The sequence below is a fragment of the Podarcis muralis genome, chromosome 9, assembly GCF_964188315.1.
Source record: "Podarcis muralis chromosome 9, rPodMur119.hap1.1, whole genome shotgun sequence".
NCBI lineage: Eukaryota > Metazoa > Chordata > Lepidosauria > Squamata > Lacertidae > Podarcis > Podarcis muralis.
The window spans coordinates 141,516-156,548 of record NC_135663.1 but is presented as its reverse complement, the minus strand read 5'-3'; the positions used below and the strand labels follow the sequence as shown (position 1 = coordinate 156,548).

The window sequence follows — 15,033 nt, the reverse complement described above, 5'->3', positions numbered from 1 at the left end:
TGCCATGACAATGAGTGGGCGTCCCTTTGGGCATCCGATTGGCCACTGTGAGAACAGGATGTTGGGCCACTGGCCAGATTCTGCAGAGTCTTGTGATCTCGCGTAATCCTAGCCCTTTGGGGGCTACAGGACCCTTCCCTCCACCACGCTGAGGGGCTGCCCGACCTGGCCCCCTCCCAGGTGCAGCTGGCTCTGGCCAGGCGATGCAAAGGCCTTTGGGGGGCGTGCAAGGGGGGGGGGTTGGAGCTTTTCCTGCCTTGGAGCTGAGCTGCCCCTTCCTCACACATCAGCTGGGAGGCAAGTTGGACAAAAGACATGAACTTTATATAGGAAACAAGAACTGGCCTCAGAGCCTGCAGCACCAGAAGGGGGGGGGGCTGTGCAGGGGGGCAGAAGGAGCAGCTCCTGAGCAGGCAGGTAGGAGTGGTGTAGACAGCCTTCCTCCTGACCCCCCCTCCCCTGCAATTTCTCCATCGTGTCAGGTGCTCCCATTTGTGGGAAAGAAAACAGCTTTGAGGTGGGGGGTTTGGGGGGGGGTTGGCCCTGCAGTTCAGTCCCAGCTCCCCTATGGAGGGGGGAGCAGGGGGTCAGCAGCCTGCTTTTCTTATGCCAATTGCCAACTGGCTTCTTTGCACCGTTCAGGGCTGCGCCGCGCCAGGTGAGCCGCTGTCTGTCTGTCATGGGCTTTCAGGGTTCAGCCCCCCTTCTGTGGGGCAGGCCAGCCGGTGGCGCTTGTGGTCTGGCCTACAAAATCTGGTTATTGAGCTGTCCTGGGTACTGTTCAAAGCGCCTGTTTGCCTCCTCACTGAGAGCATCACCTGCAGCAGAAGGACCAGAGGAGGGCATGAGGAAGAGGAGGGGACCCCCAGCAAGCCCCCCCAAAAAAACCCCTTGGAAAGTACCTATATGGCAGCTGTGCACCCAGATGCGATGGCCGTCATACTTGCAGTTGCACTTCATGGCGTTGTTGGTGAAGTCGCTCTCCGCCACTTCATACCGGGGGTTAATCACCACCTGGAGGGAGGGAGGGAGGCTGAAGGGAGCCCTGTGCCCCACGGGCTGCTGGGAAGAACGCACCCATCCTGGGGGGCAGGGAGTGCTCTGAGAGCTGGACGTCAAAGCCCTGAGGAAGGGCTGGAGCGGGGAGCAAGCCAGAAGCTCCACAGGTGCAGCGCCCACTGCCATGCCTGCCCCACTGATTTCAACAGGGCCTGATTTGGTGCCCAGCCTTGGACGGCCTTTTGCTCGCTGCCAGGTCAGTGTCTATAGAGTTGCAGCCACAGGGCTGGATCAGGCCCTATTTACAACAAACTAGGCAGAAAGTGGCGTGCTCTGGTCCATGGGCCTGGCGTGCTCTGGTCCATGGGGTCACGAAGAGTCGGACACGACTAAACGACTAAACAACAACAACAAGGCAGAAAGTGGGGTAGAGAGGGAATCGCTTCCTGCTTCTCATAAGACCAGGCTTGGCAGGGACTCCCTTAATAGAAATGGAGAGCTGGAAGGACCCCCTGTGTGTGTCTCCTCTGGGAGGGAATTCTGTGACACAATCCCTTGCCCTCCCTGTCCGCCATGCTCTCAAGCAGTCATGTGCCTGGGGGCTCCAGACAAACACACCCTGTTCTGAGACTACCAACCTTAAAAGTGTCATTATACTTCTACTTTCCTGTATTTGCTGCCTGCATTGAAATGTAAGTAAAATTTTTTTGTATGTTTGTCTTACTAAAACGTGTGGTACCTTTTCTGCAGCAGGTAGAGAGGAAGGTCAGTGAACCTCAAATAAAGGTATAAAAAGGTATAACTGCCTCATTCCTAAAATTCAGGAAGCTGCAAAATGACCATAGGCGCCGACTCCATGGGGCTTGAGGGGGCCCGAGCCCCCTCAAAAATTCGTTTGGGGGGGCTCTGCCCCCCCAATAATCTCCAGCGCCCCTCCAGCAGAGCGCCATCGCCGCCCCTCCCCCAGCCCAAAATGCACAGGGAGGGGCGGGCTGCATGCCTCCTGCCCTCCCTCCCGAGCAAAAGCTCCACCCAATTTCCTTTGGAGCTGATTAATAGGCGCAGCACGCTCTCCCCTATTCGCTCACGAGGAGGCGGCGCCACTTTATTTGCATATTCATGAGCTTATTTATTATTCATGAGCTTTCCCGGGCCCCCCCAATATTTTTTATAAGTCCGCGTCCCTGAAAATGACTTAAGTGTGTTTACTTTGCCAAAAAGGCTTCACAGCCCACTTAGCTTTTCCATTTCTCCCACACGTGGGATGGGTGGTTTAAATTTTAATCTACAGATTTAATCCTCAATTCATCTCCTACCGAAGGGACTCTCAGGGCCATATAGTCCAACTCCTGCAATGCAGGAACCGCAGCTATAGCATCCCTGACAGGTGCCATTCACCTGCAGTTCCCCTAAGGAGTTTGCTGCCCCTCCCCTCCCTCTTCTGGTCTCACCTGCAGGATGTAGTTGCCAGCCTTGACGTCGGTGATGTCTATCCACTGGCAGTCAATGTCGTGGCGATAGAGGTCCCAGCACCCCACCGTGATGCCCTGCTCCCCAAAGTTGGCACATTCATAGCGCTTGCTCACATCTGTCCAAAGAAGGGGAGTGGGGTCAAGTCATGCCGGGGGCAGCAAACTCCTCCCTGAACCCCTGGGAAGCTGCTGCCAATCAGTGTAGGCAAACCTGAGCTCATTGGACTCCTTTAGATCCCATTCCTATCTGGGCTTCTGAGCCTCAGAGCAAAGGCAGCCACTGCCCCCCTGCTCCCCCCCCCCCACGGCCACAGGCACCCTGGCAGCTTCACCCACCCTCATGGCATTCAGTGTCCTCCAGGCAGAAGCTGGCCTTGTGTCCCTCTGCGACTTTGGTGCCATTGGAAGTCAGGAGGTCATAGTGGGTGAAGACGTCCATGCTGTGGTAGTGCCTGGGGTGAGACATGGCAGTGTTGTGCAGTGGTTAGAGCATTGGACAAGGAGAGACCAGGGTCCATTAAGCTCCCTGGGCAACTAGCCTACCTTGCAGGGTGTTGGGAGTATTTAAATGAAGAGGGCAGAGAGAGAACCATGCCTTCGCCACCTTTAGTTCCTTGGGGGGAAAGGTGGGATATAAACGCAACAGAATAAAAAGAGCGAGAGACCCAGCCCTGAGCCCAGAGGAGAGCGAGGGAGCGAGAGAAAGGTGCTCACCCGTGACATTCGTGCCAGACCCAGGAGTGGCGCCCTGCCTTGGGGCGAAAGTCGGCCCGGCCGTTGTTGTGGATCTGCGAGGAGAAGCGCAGGAGGCGGCGGTGGCCGTAGGGCCAGTTGGCATTGCGGGCGCTGCTGGACAGGCAGTTCTCCTCTGCAGCACAGTAGAGCATGTGCAGAGGGCGGTCCTCAATGTACGCCGTCTCTTGTACCAGGGGGGCATGCAGCAGCAAGTCCGAGGCAGCTGTGAAGAGGAGGGGAGGGGGCCGGGCCCAGCAGCTGTGGGGCTAGCCCAAGGCATAGGGCCGGCTGAAGAGCCAGCCTCTGCTGTGGGGCTGGCCCCTCTTCCTCTCAGTGACCCCACACCCGGGGCTTCAGAGCCGGCCCCCAGTGAAGGTGGGAGCCCCTTCCTCCCCTGACCCCCAACGGGCTTCCAGGTGGGCTTGCTCCCAGGAGCAGCCCCAGGGGTCTCTTTCTGCCCCCCAGCAGCCCCTCCCCCGCCTCACTTTCTGAGCAGATGACTCCAGCGGCGAATCGGGTGCCCGTCTTGGGGCAGTTGAGGGTGCTGTGGTGCTGGCAGTGGCTGAGCGCCATCTCGTGCCCCCCACACTTCACCCCACTCAGCACCATCTCCGTCACGTTGCTGGCATCCCAGTACCACGTTTCCTGGGGACAGAGCACAAGAGGCAGGGCAATGGGGCACCTTCGCCCCTCTCTGTGGCCAACACAGAAGGGTCTCAGAAGGGCCCTCCAAGGGCCATCTAGTCCAGCCCCCTGAAATGCAGGAATTGCAACTAAAGCCTCTGGGACAGAGGGCCATCCAGCCTCTGCTACCAACCTCCTGAGGGAGTCTGTTGTGCTGGTTCCCAAATCCTGTTCCTGCAGCGTCCAACCAGAGGCCAGAGCACCAGATCCAATGGACTCTCCTGCCTTGTTGGAGCAGAGCAGGTGGCCATCTGCCAGGGCTGCTTCAGCTGCCATACCTGCATTGCAGAGGGTCAGACTAGATGGCCCCTGGCGTCTCTCCCAAGTCCACAGTTCTCTTGGCTAGTAGTAGCCCCCCCACCCCTCTTCTTCCCCACTGGGCCTCTTCTCCTTCACCCAGCTGCCCTCCCAGGAAACCCCTTCCCCCAACTGCCTCCTTCCCAGCCCCACGGCTGCCCCACACCTACTGTCACGGCATGCATGGCGTAGCCCAGGCCGAGTTGGCGACAGGCCACCATGGCCTCGGTGGTGCTCCAGCCTGTGCTGCAGACAGTGCCCCAGCGGCCGGCGTGCTTCACCTCCACGCGCCCCTCAAATGCAGTTCGCCCCCCGGCAATGCGGATCTGTGGGGAAGCCCAGTGATGAGCCGGTGGCTGTCCCCCCCCATCCTGGCTCGCTGCCCCTTCCCACCAGCCAAGGCCAGGAAGGCAGTGGCCGCCCTCAGCCCCAGCCGAGTGGGGGGCACGTCATCGTGGCCTCAAGGGTTCCCCAGCCCTGGCCGCAACCCAAGCCCCCCCCCCACAGGTGCACTGGGGGTTGGCAGCCCCAATCGGCATAGGGGGAGTTGTGGGCTGGGAAAAGCCTGCAGGCAGCCTAGTGAAGTTCCCAGTCCTTTGGGAGGAGCTGCTGCTGCTACTTGGGGGGTGGAGAGAGGACCAGGCCCCTCTTCCCTGGGGCCCCCAGTGCTGACCGTGGTTTCGTGGCCCATGTAGGGGACGTTGCAGCGGACGGCCGCGTCCTCAGTATGCTTGCAGTCCTCCTGCGTGATGTTCTTGTGGGGGCAGCTCCAGAGGGACTTCTCGGTGCCCAGGCAGCGCACCTCATTCAGGTGGATCTGGCCCATTCCTGTGGCAGGAGAGGAAACGCTGGGCCTCTGGGAATGGCCAGCTGAGAGCCCCTTTTGGGGGGCAGTCTATGGGGAAGGTGGTGGTGGGGAGTCAGAGACGGCCTGTGCCCCCTTTCTTCATCCCAAGCCACCGCCCACATTTCCTTTGCCAGGCTAGTCTTTTCTGTAGAAGTATACTTGTTTCCAAAGTGAGCACATCTCAGCCGGTGGGGGCGCATGCAGAGTGGGGGGACCCCCCATGAACATGGTGTGCCAGGCCTTTCTGGCACCTGTGGCCGTCCAGACGGCTGTGGGGGTGTGTGCAGGGACTGTTGGACTGGGGGGCACCCCGAAGGAGCAGCCCAGGCCCCCCCCCCCCCCGCGGCTCACCTTGGCCCATGCGTGCCCCTGTCAGAGCCTCCTTGGCGCTCCCAAAGCCCAGCTCCCGGCACACGACGCTGGCAGATGCCAGGCTCCACCGGTCATCGCAGACGGTGCCCCACTCGCCGTTCTTCAGCACCTCGACCCGCCCCTCGCCGGGCTTGGCCCCTCCCTTCAGCCGTACGCGCTGCTGTGGGAGCAAAGGGCAGTTGAGACGCCCAGGAGGTGGTGCCCTGAGGCTGCCCCACTCCACAGTCCTCAGAGGTAGTGCAGTGCAGTGGTTTGAGAGCTGGGACCTGGGAGAGACTCCACCACCCTGGAGCTCAGGGGCCGATCTTTGGGCAGCTGCCATCTCTCAGCCTGACCTGCCTTCCAGGGTTGTTGCAGGACAAAATGGGAAGAGGTGCCAACTTGCGCTCCATTTGGAGGAAAGGAGGGATGTTTAGGTCATAATAAACAGCTGTGTCCTGCATTCCAGGGAGTTGGGCTAGATGACCCTTGGGGGTCCCTTCCAATTCCACAATTCTAGGATTCTGTGAAATAGCTGGCAGGCTGGGCAAGCGCCCCCTGCTCCCTCCTTCCTCGCTCACCTGCCCCGTCTGCTGCCGCTGCCTCTTCTTCTTCTGGGCGTTCCCGGTGGCAAACAGCGGCCCAGGGACGCAGCTGACCACGGCTGGCATCCCCGCCCTGCAGACGCCCGTGGCGTTGCCCTTGTAGAACTCGAAGGAGCAGAGGGAGAGGTGCACCTCCGTCCCCAGGCAGGCCACCGAGTGCAGGCGGTAGTTGAGCGGCTGCCGCTCCAGGGAGAGCCTGCAGGGAAGAGGAGGGGGGTCAGAGGGCAGGGCTGGAAGGAGCACACAGGTGGGGCACCTGTGGGGCAGGTGTGCATCGTAGCATCTGGCCCCCCCTCCACCGTCCCCTGCACTCCCATACCAAGCAGGGCCCTCGGCTCCTCTGGACCTGGAATGACGGCTGCAGAAGAGCCTCTGGCTCCCTCCGAGGGCAGCAGCCGGGTGCCAGTCCTGCCCTCAGACTCCCAGGGACTCTCAAGGCCCCATTACCTCTTGGTGCCCCTAAAGTCCTCCCTGCGTCTATGTTTGGGGCGAGACCTGGAGACCGGCCTGGAAGACAGACAGACAAGGTGAGTGACCGAGCCCACCATGCACCCCTCCCTCCCTGGGGCCGGATCCTTGCAAACTCTCTGCTCATTTGCACTGCTCCGGGATGGATCAGGCCGCACAGGCCAGCCCAGGCTTGTCAGAAGCAAGCCTGGCATCCACTCCCCCAGGACTCATGCCAGCAGCCCCAGCCCCAGCGCAGAGAAGCCATGCAGCCCCACACTGGCAGTCATGCATTGCAGGGGGGGGGTCTCTTCCAGCTCTGTACTTCTATGGCTCAATGTCTCATTTCTGCCTTGGGACTCTGAAGAACAGGAGAATGCCCCCTCCTGCCCTCACTGGGCATCCAAAGCCTCCCTCTAGCCCACCCCACTGTGCCCCACAGCACCATGCAAAATGCTGTGAGAAACCTCAAAGCTGATCGCAGTCCCCATTTTCGCCCCAGCAGCTGGCACATGTAGGATGGTAGAGTGCTTCTGTAAAAGGAGGCTCCATTTAGCCAGGAGGGATCCTAGCTCAGCAGCAGAGGACATGGTGCTATGAATGCAGAAGAGCCCAGGATACCCCCCCCAAAAAAAAAATCTCTCGCACACACTCAAAAGGCTGGGAAAGATCTTTTTTCCACCTGGTGGGACCTTTGGGGAGTCATAACAGAGAGCTCAGGGCAGGATGGGCCAGCGAATGAGGCAGGGCAAACCCACTTCCTCTGGCCTTCAGGAATTTGCCTAATTCCCTTCTAAAGAGGCCCCCATCTGACTTGTGGCGGCGGATTCCAGGTTCTGCAATGAAGAACTGCCTTTTTGCCCACTGGAACTCTCCCAACATTGGATCACTTCCTGAGTCCTGGAATTATGAAAGAGAGAGGAGCCCCCCCCCCAAGAAGCACTTTCTGAGTGCTTTTATAAACCTTCCTCCTATACCTCCTTTTGCCCTCAGGCTGAGCTGAAGAGCCTCCCAGAATTTGCCCTTTTAGGGAAGACTCAGAGAGGAAACTGATGATGCCACACAGTGGACCCAGGTTACACGGTGCCTGTGTTGCGGTGGGACCTGGGTGCTCAGCTCCCTCCCAGCGCCCCCCCTTGCAGCCCACCTTTGCTTGCCTGCCTGCAAAGACGCCTCTTTCTTCCCAGCTGAAGGCACACAGAGGTGCCCTCAGCCCAGCAGTGAGTCACCGCTCAGACATCCCTGGACCAGACAGAGCACACACTGCCGCCTTTGTCCAAAGTCCTCCGCGGCCAGACGCCCATTCACATGGCTCAGGTGCTGCCCCACTTTCCTTCTCCCCCCGCCCTGCCCGCTCCTTTCCTCGGAAACATTCCGGCGTTTTCCCGTGCCATTGACCCACCAGCTCCCCAGGCCAAGTCAGGGTGATGGAGACGGGCAAGGATCCATCGCAAGGCCAGAGGGCTTCTCTCCTGTCTGTCTGTCTGTCAAATGACCCTCAGGTCCCTTCCAACTCTATAGTGCTATGATTCCAACTCTGCATAGCTGGGGGCGGGGCTCCAAAGGGTCCTATCAAGACAAATGCTGCCCCCCCAAACTCTCCATGTTCCTCAGTGCCAGCCCCCGTCCGCACAGCAGAAATGGCTCAGCTCCAGGGCAGCCTAAGGCCATGAGACACTCTTGCCCCTGGCAAGACAAGAAATGTCATCCGCACCTGGGGAACGCCCCAGAGAGAGGTGCTGCCCCACTGAGAGGCAGAGGAGGCAGAAAGCAGAGAGCTCAGCCCTCCAGCAGCGCCTCTGAGTCACTGGTGAACCTCCTGCCCTCAAACCTGGAGGGGAAGCATTGCGGAAAGGGGCGCTGGGTTTGGGGAGGAGGTTCACCACCTCCCCTTCTGGATCCACAGCCAGTGAATCCGGACTGAGCAGGACAGCATGGCCCCCTGTCAGGTGGGGGGTAGGGCAGGACTCAGGGGCGGGGGGGGGGCAGGGTCCGCCTGCTGCACAGAAGCAGGGGCCTCCTGGCTCCGTTACCTCTTCCGGGGGCCTGGCTTCCTCCGGCCCTTGGCAGCTCGCTTGGCCCGCCTGCGGGAGGAAAGTCAACATGGCCTCTTCAGGGAGACAGGCGAGGGGCCAGGCGGGGTGGGGGGTGGGGGAGCCCCCAGGGCAACATCTGGCCAAGTTGGTCCCCAATCCTCCCGTTCTCTAGCTACAAGAGCTGGAGGTGCTTCCGCTGAGCAGCTTCCCACCTCCCACCCAGACACCCTCCCCAAATCTAACCGTCTGAATTCAAAGCAGCTTAGCTGGCAAGACAGGAAGGTCCAGGGCAAGACAGCAACCTCCTCCAAAGACCCTGGCTCCTTGCAAGGCAAGATAGACATTGCTAGACGGGAGCTGTAGGATAGCTCAGCTCCAGGGTGGTGATGTCATTAACAGCAGTCCAAACCTATAAATTTTGGTGCCCAGAACTGGACATGGGACTCCAGGTGGAGACTGACCAAGACAGACTAGAGCAGGACTCTGACTTCCCTTGATCAGGACACTAGACTTCTGATGATGCAGCCGAGAATTGCATTAGCCTTTTTTGCTGCTGCATCACACTGTGGACTCATGTCAAGCTTGTGATCGAAGAAGACCCTGAGATCCTTTTCACATGACCTGCTGTCAAGTCAGGTGTCCCCCATTCTATATACAAAGCTGGTTATCCCTGCCTAAGTGTAGAAACTGAAATTTGTCCCTATTAAAATCCATTTTGCCAGTTTTAGCCCAGTTTCCCAATCTGTTAAAGGTCATCTTGAATCCAGATTCTGACTTCTGTGTCATTTGCGACACCTCCCAGTTTGGTGTAATCCTTGACAGGAATTTGCACTCAGGGGGGCAGAGCCTTAAAGGGGTCTTGACACATGGCTATGATGATGATGACAGTATCCAAGACTTAAGTGCAGAGGATGGGGAAGAGCCCAAAGGTCCTCTCCTGATTTCCCAACAGATGACCGCAGTGCCTGGAGACAGACAGTGAGGTCATGCTTCTATAGCAGTGACCAGAGGGGGAATGACCACTGGTAGGAGCGCAGAGAGAAGAAATGCCATGGTGCAACTGACCACCTTTCTCTGCCCCAGCTGCAACAAAACATGTCTCTCCCCTATCGGTCTCTCCAGTCACAGCTGGAACTCTTCAACAGCCTGGCTTCACACCCAAAGACACCCTCCTCCATTGTCTCCAGAGACAGACAATGTTAACCAGCAATTTCCCAGCATGTGACCAGTCCATTCCCCCTCCCCCATGGAGGTCAGTGGCAAGACTGTCCTCCAAGGGTCTGAATGGGGGGGCATCTCGGTTCTCCCCCCTCCACGCAGTCACTCACTTGTAGAAATTGCGGTTGACCTTCTTCTCAGCAGGGAAGCCCAGCATCCCACAGATGACGCGGCTGTTGCGGCTGCTCCAGTTCTCATCGCAGATCTGTGCCCAGCTGCCCCGGTGGCGGACTTCCACAATGCCCTCCGCCACGGGCAGGGGCCGCTTGGCGTGGGAGACCACGGGGCGCAGGCGCAGCTCCTCCACCTGGTTCTGCTCCGTCTGGAGGGAGGGAGGGAGGGTCAGCCCCAGCCGGAGACCTCTGCCCCAACTGCATGGCCTGGCAGGGGACTGGGTTCCACCCCGAGAAAGGATGTTTGAGTTGTGATTCCCACATTGCTGGGGGTTTGGAGAGGGTTGCAAGGAGGAGGAGTTGGAGGCTGGAAGGTGGGACCTGTCTGGTGGGAGCCTGTTGGGAAAACAACTTTTAACACCGCCCCCCAACACACACAGAAAACCAGCAGGGTCTCCAAAGTGGGGGGGGGGAGGAGGAAGAGGGCAGAGACTCTTTTGCTGAGAGGAAGGAGGCGGCTGGGGCTCGGGTGGAACCTCCTGCTGTTGAGAAAAGAATCCCTGGACCCAAAAATGCAGCCCCAGGGGTGTGGGGCCTGCTTAATAGAAAGCAGCATGGCTTTGCTGTGGCCAAGTGACGCCAGGCGGCCCCCACTTTCCCCTCGAGTGACGAGTCACAGAACGGAATGCTGTGGGTGTAAAACGCCTCTGGCCTCCTGCCCAGCTGGTGCCCCAGTTCCAGGGGTGACGTCACCCCCGCCAGCTGGAGACGGGAGGCCGTCAGGGCGGTGTGAGGAGGAAGCCCTGAGCAGAGGAAGGAAGAGCCAAGGGGGTCTGTGTGGGGTGAGGGGTCTGCTGTAGCTTCCCAGGAGGACTTCCTGACTGGGGCCTGGCCCGCTGGGAAATGCTTGCAGGGAAGCCCAAACCTGGGGGTGGGGAAGAGTAGTTCACCCACCTCAAATTTCTCCAGAATATAATATGGGCAAACTGGCAATGGAAAAATGGAAGGAATGTGTCCCCAAAGCAGCCCTGCCAGGTCTCCCAGGGACACCTCAGGCCAGGCTCCCTCTTGTCCCCCACTCCTTCCCCGCTTCCGCAGTGACCCCCTTACACCCGCAGGGCTAGATCCCAGACTGTGCTAACAGTGACGTTAAAGCCCCACATAGGAATGCGCCTGGAAAAGTCTGTGCGCTGGAGCCACGAGACATTTTTCCTGGAAAATCACCCTCCAACTGAACATTTGCTCTCCCTTCGTGGAGGAAACACGTCCCAGCCAGCTGGCCACAGGCAGCTGCAAGAGGAACATCTGGCCAGAGCTGCCTTGCTCTCGCTTGCTGTTTCCTACTCTTTCTCGCCTGCCATAGATGCATAAACACCCACACCTGGGCAGCCCAGGAAGCTGAGGTTGGAAGATTCAGGGTAGCTGAATCCTTCCTCAAGAGGGACTGAGCCCCAGGCAACAGGCCCAGGCACAAAGGCAGGGCTGGCCCAGCTGGGGGCCCTTCTTCCTTCCTTCCACCCCCCCCCCCGCCCCGCCTGGGCCTCCTCCAGTCTCTTTTAGGGAACATCCTGTGCTCTTCCAAGCCTTCCACTTCTGACTAATGCAGCCTTGTTGGGACCCACATGCTTAGGGAGCAGTTGTCTGCAGCAGGAACGGGGGTCCCCCTAGCTCCCACTGGCAATGCAGCCCTGCCAGCCTCCCCCCCACTGCCCCCAAGCAAACGTCCCCCCACCCACCTCAATCACATTGGAGTCCACAAAGCCAGGGATGCGCTCGTCTTTGCAGATGACACCGGCGTCTTCTTCATGGGAGCAGTCGCTGTTGCCCCAGCCCCTCGACCGGCAGTCCGTGATGCTCTTCTCACTGCCCCCACAGTTCACATTGTCCAGCCAGATGCGCCCTGCAAAGCCATAGCCAGGAGGAGTCAGGTGGGTGATGGAGAGGGAGAAAGGAAAGAAAGAAAGAAAGAAAGAAAGAAAGAAAGAAAGAAAGAAAGAAAGAAAAGGAGAGAGCACTCAGCCTGACCTGAGAGCATCTCTAGCCAGAGACTTTTCCTTAGTCAATCTTGGATGCCTGCTCCTTAGGACTGGCTGTGCTTACCCAGCAAAGAGGAGAAATGCTCTCTGCATATGCTTAAATGCACAATCTTTTAGTATTCCTTCACTGGTTCTGCAAGATTGTGGCCTAGAAAGCTGTGGAAAGCGAGGAGCCAGTGTGGTTTTGTGGTTAGAGTGTCAAACCAGGAGAGACCAGGGTTCAAGTCTCCATTTGCCCATAAAGCTCACTGGGTGACCATGGGCCAGTCCGTGCCTTTCAGCCTTCCCCACCTCACAGGGGTGTTGTGCAGATTAAATGAGGAGTGGGAGAAGCACCTGGTCCACTGTGAGCTCCTGATTTAAGTGCAATAAACAATTACATAATATTAGGTATTTAAACAATCTGTGGCCTTTCAAACTGCACGGTGTGTTTGTTACTAGGTTAGGTCTTTTGTGATTTTTATATTGTGAAACACCCTGGGATCTTCTAGAAATTTAATAAATTAAAATGTGCAGCCTGGATCAGATCAAGGCTGCAGCTTATGAGTGTCTCCTCTTCTCAAGGACAAAGCAGTGGAGGGGCTGCCCCGCCCTGCCCCATCCCAGCGCCCCTTGCCCCGGCCCTCGATGCTCACCGATGCCTTTGCCATACTTGGCGCTGTGAGTCCAGCCGGTGGCGGCCACAAAGCCCAAGTGGCGGCAGAGAACGTGGGCGTTGGCCAGCGTGAAGTCGTCATCGCAAATGGTGCCCCACTCCTGGCCGTAGAAGACCTCGATGCGCCCCTCGTTGTGCTTGCGGGGGTAGCCAGCCAGCCGGAACTGCAGCTTGGGGCCGGCTGGGGTGCTCTGCACTGTGGGTGCCGCTGGGGTGCTCTGCTGGGCGGCGCCCACCCCCAGCCAGACACCACACAGCAGCCCAAGCACCTCCCACAGGGCAAGACCCATCGTCCTGGCTGCCTGGACCTGGAGGGGAAGAGAGGGAGCTTGAGGGGGGAGAACCCCAGGGCCCAGGCAGGCAGGCAGGCAGGCAGTCTCGGCCCTGCAAGTTCAGCCTCCTCGTCGTCCTGCCCCAGCGAGGCCATTCCTCCACCCGGGAGCAGAGAGCCAATCCCCGCGGCCATCCTGTGCCCTTGCCCAGGACCAGAGGCGCCCCGCCCCGCTTCTCCTGCTGCTCCCAAGGGGTCGGAACAAGTCCCCCCTCCGCATAAGAAGCCTCTCGTCCGCAGGAGCCCCTTCCGCTGGCCAGGTGGGCGCCACTTGGGGATCGAGTCACCCTGCGGAACTGTCGAGGGGCTTTTAACTTTCGCAAAAAGGGGGATTGCCGGTGGGCAACCTGAGACGCGCGGAGGGCCCGGAGAAGGAAGGCGGAGGCGGCTTTGGCCCCTCCTGGGCCGGGCAGAGAGCCCTTCGGGCGGAGGAGGCAGCCGGCGGCAGCATTGGCCGAGCCGGGACTTTTAAAAGGAGAAGGTGGTTGCGAGCCGGGAGAGCGAGATGGAGCCTCCACGGGCAGAGGCCGTCTACCTTCTCCCGTCGGGGCCTTGCGAGAGGAACCGCGGCCGCCCGCCCCCGCGAGGAGTCCTGGCCTCCAGTGGCCGGGCGGGGAGGCGTCTGGAGGTCCCCTTCCTCCCCCGTCCCCTGTCCCGCCTCCCAGCTGCCTCGGGATGCCGCGGGGTCCCACGCAGCCGCCGACCCCGGAGCTCCCCCGTCCTCCCGGAGCTGGGCAGGGCTGGCCAGCCAGCCAGGCTCGGGGGCGGCCTCTGCCATGGGCGCCTGCTTCGGAGGCGGCGTCGCGTCTTCAAAGTTCCCCCTCTCGCTCGCCCAGCTCCATCTCTTCCCGAAGGAGCGCGCGCCTCCGGTGCGCTCCCCGCAAGAGCCGTCCTCGCCGCCCCGCCCGGGGTCCCCGCTGACCTCGGCTGAGCTGCGCCGCCTCCACTGCGTCCCCGCCGCCGCCGCCTCCGAGCCCCGCTGTTCAAGGCCAGGCGACTAACGGGCCGCCCCCGGCCGGCCTCTCCTTCACCCCGCCCCCGGCCGGCCTGCTCGCGCTTGGCTCGGGCCGGCGGGGCGGGCGCAGGCAGCAGCCCCCGGGCAGCGGGAGAGGCGCAGGCGCGGCGCCACCGAAGAGCATCGGGGGCTCCGCTTCGGACGGGGCGGGCGCAGCTCCGCGGCGGGACGGACTTACGCGGGGCGGAGGGAGGGAGAAGCCTGGCTGGAAGGTCCCTCCCTACTTAAGGGGGGACGGGGAGCTCCCGGGAGCCGAGAGGGGTCTCGAGCCAGCAGCAACGGCAAGAGGAGGCGCGCAGGGTGATCCTATGGCGGAGACCAATGGCCGGAAAACCTCCTTGGAGAGGAAGAGGCACACCTTGCAGTCGAAGGAAGAAGCCCTCTCCAAGGAGTGGGGTGTGGTCGGGACTCAGCCTCAGACCCCACAAGGGGCGTCTCCTCTAGGGCCTTCGACTAGCTGTGGGCCAGGAGAGGATGCCGGATTAAGCACTGGAACTCCCTGCCTCAGGATGTAGCGATGGCACCAACTTGGATGACTTTAAAAGAGGATTCGGCAAATTCATGGAGAAGCCTGCTTGGTTTTTTCCTGGTATGCAGTGCATTCCCCTAGAGCATATCCCCCCGTTTTCTTCTTCCCCCACAAACCCCCACCCCCAAGACACCAAAATAAAAAAGGAGTTTTTGGCAGCTTTTAAACTGATTGAGGGATGGAAGCCCCAGAGTAATTCAGTCCTGGAAACATGCCATAGTCCCCCTGATCCAAATGCTCAAGGAGACCTTGACAGGATGAATGAAATCAAGGAAGCATCCAAAAGCAGAGGCACGGACGCAATGGGCGACTTCTGCTACGCTCACCTAGGCGGGCTGCATGTGGGTTCCGGGCACGACGAAGAGGCCGAGTTTCTAGGCATCCTAAATGGGCTGGAATAGCTGGTGCTGGAAGCAAGCAGGGCGCAAGCGCCCTCTAGTGGGGAAACAACAGCCCTGCCCTGCCGCCTGCTACTGATTTCAGAGGACGTCGCTTGTGGGTACTGTACTTTTTGAGGCTCAGGTGACCTGAGTGACGTGGAAACTGGGAAAACCCTCCATCAGCTTTGCTGGTGACCCAGCTGCATCCTTATCTGGACAGGGACAGCCTAACTTCCATTGTCTATGCTCTCCCCCTCTCTAAGTTAGATTACTGCAAGGCATT

At 59.7% G+C, this 15,033-nt stretch overlaps 1 protein-coding gene across 7 annotated transcripts; it reads right to left on the bottom strand.

Annotated features, from left to right (window-relative positions):
- Window positions 1-302: 302 nt before the first annotated feature.
- Window positions 303-14,162, bottom strand: LOXL3 (lysyl oxidase like 3). 7 transcript variants are annotated; one of them, XM_028744659.2, is made up of 15 exons: window positions 13,362-13,741; window positions 12,476-12,803; window positions 11,541-11,704; window positions 9,802-10,013; window positions 6,438-6,497; window positions 5,967-6,186; window positions 5,386-5,566; window positions 4,861-5,015; window positions 4,358-4,513; window positions 3,692-3,851; window positions 3,186-3,429; window positions 2,808-2,923; window positions 2,451-2,587; window positions 903-1,014; window positions 303-818 (listed from the first exon to the last, which is right to left on the bottom strand). In XM_028744659.2, exons 1-15 carry the CDS (start codon window positions 13,602-13,604, stop codon window positions 745-747), a joined length of 2,562 nt encoding a protein of 853 aa, XP_028600492.2. In that variant the 5' UTR covers window positions 13,605-13,741; the 3' UTR covers window positions 303-744. The 7 variants fall into 7 exon arrangements, 6 of the variants coding, with proteins under 6 accessions (XP_028600492.2, XP_028600495.2, XP_028600494.2 ...); XM_028744662.2 differs by lacking the exon at window positions 13,362-13,741 and adding an exon at window positions 14,020-14,162 and having other exon boundaries at window positions 303-1,014; XM_028744661.2 differs by lacking the exon at window positions 13,362-13,741 and adding an exon at window positions 13,749-13,939 and having other exon boundaries at window positions 303-1,014.
- Between the last annotated feature and the right edge of the window lie 871 nt (window positions 14,163-15,033).